General features: G+C 40.7%; 1 protein-coding gene across 1 annotated transcript; it reads left to right on the plus strand.

Moving 5' to 3' along the window:
- The first annotated feature begins 2,269 nt into the window (after positions 1-2,269).
- RDH14 (retinol dehydrogenase 14) lies at positions 2,270-7,353 on the plus strand. The gene is made up of 2 exons (XM_069494199.1): positions 2,270-2,757; positions 6,550-7,353. Exons 1-2 carry the CDS (start codon positions 2,368-2,370, stop codon positions 7,165-7,167), a joined length of 1,008 nt encoding a protein of 335 aa, XP_069350300.1. The 5' UTR covers positions 2,270-2,367; the 3' UTR covers positions 7,168-7,353.
- Positions 7,354-8,647: the final 1,294 nt, after the last annotated feature.

An 8,647-nucleotide genomic window follows, 5' to 3' on the forward strand; every position in this document is an offset into this window, starting at 1 on the left:
ATGATTGTAAATGGAATGAATTGTTACCCATCATCATTCTAGAGTAGTGGTGTTCAAAGGTGGAATGAGTATGATTAAGTACACTCTTGAAAACTGAAATTTGTAATTCTGTTGCCTCTATGACCAGCTTTTTAACCAATGCAAAATGAGAATGCACTCCACCTGCATAAGTGTACCAATTTTGACATTGCTTATTTAGAAATAAATCAGCTGATTGTTCTCACAGGGTAATTTCTAAGAGGAGCTCTAGACAGAACCTCCTGGGAAAGACTCTTTGAAGCTTACATGGTGAGTTAATTGCCCTTGGACCACAAAGCTTCATATTTGAAGTATCTGGCTTTGGGCCTGGCAGGTTGACCCAATGTTTGTATGGGAAAACAAACAAAAAACCTCGGCCATCACTTCAAAATGTGACATGAAGTGTAGTATTTTGGCCCTTCATTGTCATTCTATTTTGATTTTTGTTTCATTTGCAACAAAAATGTATTGGTTATTGACCATAATATTCCATATGTTAGGCATAGTGAGCTGGTTATTTTCACGTTACCTCATTTTCTTATCAAATTAAATGTTTGTGACATAGTATTATTATTACCTTCCTTTTTATCAATGAGGAACCTAATATTCAGAAGGACTAAGTAGCTTGCCTAAGGATGTGGAGCTAATAAGTAGTAAGACTAAGATTCAAATTCAGATCTTCAAAAGCTGTATGATGTCTCTTTCTTCTCTTCCAAATAGAGTTGTAATTAATTGTTGTAATTAATTCCATGGAGGAATTAATTTGGATTAATTAATTTTGGATCCATCAGGAACAGATTAATCATTCCACTAAGTTCCATGCATAGACTACAGTTACACTGCAGGTCCAAGGATTCTTCTCCTCCTGTCCTCATCACACTCTCTCCAGTTCCCTCTATCCTGGCCTCCATCTCTACCCCACCTGTACATACACATTCCACCCCTGGCTCTAGTTGAGAGAAGACCACAACTGAAACACATCTTTTGATTTGTTCTTCAATTAGATGTAAGCCAGCCCAAAATATATCAGTCATGACATGTGATACTTATCAAGTACCTACTGTTCTCTAGGTGTTCTCCTATGTGAGGACCACAAGAGGGACTCAGACATAACCCTATCCTTTAGGAAAGTTAAACCTTAACAATCTGGTAGAGAAAGTCAAATGTGTAAACTCAAATAGCCAACCCTAGGGAGCTGTTTGTCCTCAGTGCCAGTAAAGGTAGATCTCTGTACCAGACAATACACCCTGAGGGCAGGAATGGTGTCCTATTTCTCTGTGGCTCTCACAGGGCATAGGCAGGGCCTGACATATATTAGATGAGGAAGTATATGAATGAGTGGCATCTTCAAGAGTAGTTTTGTCTACAGCTATGAAGTTTGCAGCTTGAAGATGGGTTTCTGTGGCACTAATCCCTGACATTTATGAAGCATTAGACAATCTATAAAGCACTTTGCCCCCCACTGTTAGATACAATAGTCCCATGGGAGGGAGCAGGGATGTATTTGTGAATGGGCCTGCTCAGAAGTCCATGTTTATAATTAGTCCAAGCTACTCCCATTGTGTCAAATAAGATCATTTGAGGATGACTTTTTCTTTAGGGACCAATGCCATAATGGTCTTCTTCAGTGGTTCTCAATGTGTGGTCCCCAGATCAGCAACATCAGCATCACCTGGGAATTTGTTGTAAGTGCATATTCTCAGGCCCCATCCCAGACCTACTGAATAAGAAACCCTGGTACGGGAACCCAGAATTTTTTTTTCTTTGTTTCGTCTCCCCACCCCCTGCCACCAAACCCTATGGTATTTCCAACTGATTCATGTTGCTAAATTCTTAGTCTCACCTATGAAAAAAAGGGTCCTTCCTCGGACTTCAGCTGGGCAGGGACCATTCTCCAGAAGTAAAAGTAAATTTAACTGAGTTTACAAGTCACAGGAGCCCTTAAAGGAGAACACACTAAATGCCCTGAGAAGTGGCATTTGTAACCCAGACTATTGAAAGATTTGTAAACTCAAAGTATTCATCTGGCATTCCCAACGGGAAGGCTGCCATCACTCTGGAATTTCGATGGTCACGAACCCCAATAGCCTGAAATCTGTCGCGGGTACTGAGCCGTCACCTTTGGGCTGGGAGCACGTTCCATCGAGGGCACATGATCTAGAGTGCGCAATTCTCCCAACCAATCAGGTGCCCTGAAACTACAAGTCCCGGCATGCCCAGCGCGCAGCGTTGGGGGCCGACAGGCCGCGCCCCAGAGTTCTTCGCGTGCAGGTGGCAGGCTTGGTTCTGGGAAGGCGGAGGCTCCGGAAGTCCCGCGAAGGGGCCGGTGGGCCCTCGGACCCGAAGCTTATGGCGGTGGCTACCGCGGCGGCACTGCTGGCCGCACTGGGTGGGGCGCTGTGGCTGGCGGCCAGGCGGTTCGTGGGGCCCAGGGTCCAGCGGCTGCACGGAGGTGGGGCCCTTGGCCTCATGCACGGGAAGACCGTGCTGATAACCGGGGCGAACAGCGGCCTGGGCCGCGCCACGGCCGCCGAGCTGCTGCGCTTGGGGGCGCGGGTGATCATGGGCTGCCGGGACCGCGTGCGCGCCGAAGAGGCGGCGGGTCAGCTCCGCCGCGAGCTCCAGGCTGGGGAGTCCGGGCCAGACCCCGGCGCCGGTGGGGCAGGCGAGCTCGTCGTCAGGGAGTTGGACCTCGCCTCGCTGCGCTCAGTACGCGCCTTCTGCCAGGAGATGCTCCAGGTGTGGGTCTCGGGGGTAGGGGCCTGAGCTGCGGAGGAGGAAGAGGGAAGGCCTGGGCCAGGGCGCGGGGTAGGAGGAGCCTGGGGGCCGGGCCGGGGCCGCCCTAGAGTCCAGGGGGTGTGACTGAGACTGAGAAGAGAAAAAACAGCCACTTTGAGGGGCTGTGAAGTCGCTGGCTTGAGAAGGAAAGAGAGCTGAGAGGGCCATCTTATGTCCTCTAAGGATGTTAAGAAAGAATGGGCCCAAGAGGAAAATAATAAATGAATCGGTTTCTGAGCATTTCATTTTGTTATGTGAAGACGTTCCTGGAGGAGATCCTCTGGGCTCTTGAGTTTTTCCTGTGTCAGAAGTGAATGGGCACTAAGCCATGTCTTTTGAGCCCAAGAGCACTGGGGAAAATTGCTAGCCAAGGACCTTAGATCAGTCCTTTCTTTTTCTTCTTCTCCTCTCCACTTTTCTTTCCCTTTCCTTCTCTCTCTCTTTTTTCCTTTTCTGCTGGAGTAGAGTGTAGCTCACTGCCACTGGCGAACTCAATAGCACCATCCTTAACAAGACTTTAGTCTGATTTACAATAGAATGGAGCTTGGAATTCTAGTGTTCATGCTCTAAAGGGGACAGAAAAATAATACTTAGCTTTTATTGAAGGTTCACTGTATGCCAGGAGCTGGGCCAAGCATTTCAGATACTCTTCTCTTTTTTAAATTTTAAATGCAATTAAATGCCCCTGGGTATTGTCCTGAAATCTTCATAGTCACTCTGCATTATTATCCTCATTTTACAACTTGAGGAAACTGAGGCCTAGGTAGACTTAGTATCTCCAGAGCCATTGTTTTTGACCCCTATTCTACGCTCTTGCTCCCTGGCAGTGAGGTGGGAGGATTTCTTTGTGCAGATGGTAAATATTCCACTGAAGTTGATGTTGTCTGTTGAATTGAGGTAGAAGGGTTTTTTGCAGGAGTGACTTGCAAGAGGACATTCATTCAGAAGAGTGAGATTTAAAATTACCTGGCACAGGAAAGATGCCTATTATGAAATGGAGTCTCTTGAGCCTAAAGCAGAGGTTCCCAAACTTTCTCAGTAATTTTTTTATGGTAGCCTTGAGCCAAAAGAATGATTTCCCAGTTTGTTTATTAAGTAATTAGGTCCAAACAACCTAGTAAGTATTTATGTCCTAACAACTTAATAGCTGTTTGAGAAAATAATACACATAAAATTGAAAGAAAAAATATATTTCTTCTTAAATAACCATAATTACTAATGGGAACTGTGTGCCTGTTGGTCACTGCACCAACTTCCCAAACAGACCCTGCCACCCTCATTTCCTGTTCTACTTAAATTTTTAGCGTTGTACTTGTTTTTTAATTTTAGCAACTGTTAACAATGGCTAAAAATTCAACTTCACAAAGAAATTATTTCATCAAAAGAAATACAGCACAATATAATGTTGAAACTGTGAACCACCTGGACCTAGTAGTTTTTGAGATATTGAGCAGAGTACTATTGTGTTTCCTTTGAAAATCTGAAGTACTCCACAGCACCCCCAGGAGTTTGGTATGGTGCTCTAGGGCAACTTGAGTCACAATTTGGGAACAGGTGCAGATCTAGGGAGTTGTTTTTTTTTTATTTTCTTATTGGTAGTATTTCATTATTGTGTAACACAGGTTAAAAAATAAGAAATAATACTCATCTGTGAGAGATTTTGGAAGCATTAAAAGTGGGTCCTTATGGTCTTCATGAAAATGTAGATGGGGCTGGGTGTGCTTCTCATTGGTGATACCTGTGATACTTTGTTACTTTGACCACTTGAGGCAGAAGCAATTAAAAGGTAAGGACACAAAGAGATAAGTAAGTTGTCCTTGCTTCCAAGTATTTACAATTCCTGGCTGACTCTGAAATTCAGTGACTATAATTAGAAGGAAAAAAAAAAAAAAGAAGTGTAGATTTCCCACAGGTTGGTATTCTTGGTATTTATGTCATTTATCTCCTAGAATTTAAAAAATAGTAAATGATAAAGTCTTAAAATAACACAAGGCCAACAAAGAATGATGGCTCAGAAATGATTAATTCAGGAAACCCTTCCAAAGGATTAGTGAAATAGAACACTCCTTTCTTTCCCCCATGGGTGAACTCTTGCCTTCTTTTTGAAGTTGACTATTGGAAAACCTAAAGGTGGTTAGATAGGCCAGAATGAGAAATAGTTAATCCTCTGACAGGCTTTGATAACAGTTGTGAAATTTAACACATTTTTCTTTTCACTTATACTTGGCAGAGGGGCCAGGGAAATTTGAAATTTGACCTCATGTTAATTTAATCGTGGGTCATCACAGTGTCCTTACACCTGGAACACGTTGTGCATTTCTTTTTCTGTGTCCACCAAAAGAGACACAGAGGAGACATGAAAGGGCTAGAGAAGACCAACTTACTTGATTTAAGGAATGAAAAGTCTTCCCTATGAGAACAGTCTAAATTTTAGTACTTTAACCTGGAACAATGCTGAGAGATATGGTCAAAGTACAAAATTCTCACTATATAGATCTCCTAAATCGGGGGCTGCCTGAAGCTTGAAAGAGATGGTTTTTATGCAGAGAAAAAAAATGACTGGATTCTGGCATCATAGTAGAGGTTAAAGGCGTTTGTTGACCTACCTTCACCCATTTGTTTTTTGCTGTTATTATTTATGAATCACTGCATTGTTTCTAATATTTTTATATTACCTGTTTAATGTTGTTGCTTAATCTTCTTTTGATTTATTCATGATGTTCTCTGTAGTCTTAAGTTTGCATTCTTGACCTTTTCTATTGTGCACTGCAATTTTAAGGAAATGACTTGCAATCTCTCCATCCCCTTGGTGCCATTTAACCCTTCAGAGAACACAGAATAAAGCAGTCATAATTTCGCCCCTGGTTGATACCGGTAGCTCTGGGAATAAACAGCGTTCACCTGTCTTCTGCTGTGTATGGTCTCTCTAGCTCACTTTGCCTCTCTAGGTGTGTTTTGAAAATCTAATTAAGAGAAGGGGCCTTGGAGTCACCTCGCTTCTGTGCTTCCATTGGCTTATAGAGTTGTTGGAAGTAGATGTGGTAACATGTGAAAAGCACAAGGATAGGTCCCTATTAAGCTTGCAAATCTTTTTGTTTTTCTCATTTTCTCACTTGTTAGAAGCCCATAGAAGCATTTTATATAATTTTAGTAGTTTAAAAGAATCTTTAAAATTTTTATCATAGGCACTTTTATTATGATTTTGATATGATCTCAGTATTAACATGATAACTCCCAAATTGATATTTTCCTAGTTCAACTGAAATGAAAGGAAGAAATCTGGAATCCTAGGAGTGCCTTGTTCCCAAATTGACTCTATTTCTGTTTCAAGAAAGGTCTTGGTACTGATCAGGTAGTCAATTTTCTAGTGAAATGTCAAAGTGTATGTATTTGTAAATATTGTTATAAAAGCTTAAAACCAGAAATTAAGTCTTAGATTGAGTTTCTACACATCTTGCTGGCAGATTACTGTGGATAAATCTCTCTGCATATCATTTCAGTGAGAAAAAGAAGCTGTTGAGTAAAGATCATGAATATCAGTATTTGAGGAACATTCTGCAAAGGAATCCCTTTCCTCACTAAAAGCAAAATTGCCAATATTTCAAGTAGTTTTCTGATCCATAGGCCAACAACTAAAATTAAATACTTTTAGTCTCAAGTTCTTATTTTTATTAAACCATATTTATCATGAAGAGAAAAAGCAATAAAAGGCCTATTTTCTTACTTCTACCATTCTCTTTTTGACGTTTAAAGGAAGAGCCTAGGCTGGATGTCTTGATCAATAATGCAGGGATCTTCCAGTGCCCTTATACGAAGACTGAAGATGGGTTTGAGATGCAGTTTGGAGTGAACCATCTGGGACACTTCCTACTCACCAATCTTCTCCTTGGACTCCTCAAAAGTTCAGCTCCCAGCAGGATTGTGGTAGTTTCTTCCAAACTTTATAAATATGGAGACATCAACTTCGAAGACCTGAACAGTGAACAAAGCTATGATAAAAGCTTTTGTTATAGTCGGAGCAAACTGGCTAACATTCTTTTCACTAGGGAACTAGCCCGCCGCTTAGAAGGCACAAACGTTACTGTCAACGTATTACATCCTGGTATTACACGGACTAATCTTGGGAGGCACATACACATTCCACTGTTGGTCAGACCACTCTTCAATTTGGTGTCATGGGCTTTTTTCAAAACTCCAGTAGAAGGTGCCCAGACTTCCATTTATTTAGCCTCTTCACCTGAGGTAGAAGGTTTGTCAGGAAGGTACTTTGGGGATTGTAAAGAGGAAGAACTGTTGCCCAAAGCTGTGGATGAGTCTGTTGCAAGAAAACTCTGGGATATCAGTGAAGTCATGGTTGGCATATTAAAATAGAAACAGGGAGTAAAAGAGCTATTTATAAAACTGGGTATCAGTTTTATCTGTGATCAGGAATGGTGTGACTTGAGCCCTTGCCATTAATACTTGAATGAAAAACAATTTTGGTTTTACATTAGCACTGCAAAGAGGTACATACGGATATCTTGAAGTTACTGAAAGGTTATTTTTTGCATAACAAAATTTCAGCAAAAAAAATTATTTAAGTCATATATTAATATATTTGAAAGTCTGCTTTGGGGCCATAATTGAGCTTGACTGTTACTTAGCAAATCCTTTGCTTACTTTTCCTTTTTAAAATTTCATTTCTTTGTATAATTAAAGAATGTATATAATGACAATAAACAGATTTTTCAGAAAAAAAAAAAAAAATGTTACATGTAATAAGTGTAATGAGTAATAAGCATAATGAAAAATATATTTCAAAAATTATATCTGAGCAAGATTGGATGACAAATACTAAAGACTTTGTTAACTTTAAATACTATCTTGAGAGGTTTTTCAAATATTTTAGAGTTTTATGGCCAAAATGTTAAATATTTTTACTGTAATGCTGCATTTTGCGTGAAAATAATATACGTGGTGTGTGCACACAAATCTTACTTAGAATAAATCTACTGATGCAAATTCGTAACTGTGTTGTTCTTTAGAATTTTCACTGAACACAGCCCTTTATCATGTCCTCACTAACCTCTGCTGATCTTGGGCTGCCCAGTCTCTTCTTGCCACCTGTCTTGCACACTGCTCTGAGGCGGTATTTCTAAAACCCAAATCTGTGTCATGCTGTCACAGCCCTACTTGAAAAAGTGTGTTTTCAGCTTTTTTTTTTTTTTTTTTTTTTTAATCTGCAGAATTCTTTCTTCAAAGGAAGTCTTCTGCTCAAATGTAGAAGCTGGATGTGTGAAAGGGATCATAGCTGCTGCAGAGGTGGAGTCCCCAAGGCTATTCCTAAAAGGGCTTTGTAGAATAGAGTAGTTTATAAACTACTTCTATTACTATCTAAAGTTTAAAGACTTCAGTATACATTTGTGACTCTCCATGAGCTGGTGACAGGCTTACCTTATACCCTTAAACTCAGTACGGTCCAATAGAACTTTCTGCAGTGGTGGAAATTCTGTCTGCACTGTCCAGTATGGTGGGTTCTAGACACGTGGTTATTGAGTACTTGAAATACAACCACAAACTGAATTTCTAATCTTATTTACTGTTAATTAAATAGGCACATGTCTAGTGACTAGTATTTTGGCCATCACACCTCTAATCATTCCTTAGGATTACTCAGCCCTGAGTGTAGAATAGTCACCCACTCGTTTGCTTCTGGATCTTTCTTCATGTTGTTCTTTCAGTCTGGATACTCTACTTTTCCTTGTGAGTACAACTTACCCTTTAGGTTCCTCTCTAGTGTGTTCTTTTCCCTAATCCCTGTGGGCAGAGAGAATTCTCTCCTACTTTGGTTTCATTGATACTGGTGGTTTTA

Source organism: Eulemur rufifrons, chromosome 19 (assembly GCF_041146395.1).
Source record: "Eulemur rufifrons isolate Redbay chromosome 19, OSU_ERuf_1, whole genome shotgun sequence".
Taxonomy (NCBI): domain Eukaryota; kingdom Metazoa; phylum Chordata; class Mammalia; order Primates; family Lemuridae; genus Eulemur; species Eulemur rufifrons.

Bases quoted from the DNA above. Each gene is read 5' to 3' on its own strand.
- RDH14 (XM_069494199.1), top strand. From the start codon at position 2,368: ATGGCGGTGGCTACCGCGGCGGCACTGCTGGCCGCACTGGGTGGGGCG. The intron at 2,758-6,549 runs GTGTGGGTCTCG...TGACGTTTAAAG, and splicing joins TCTGCCAGGAGATGCTCCAG to GAAGAGCCTAGGCTGGATGT.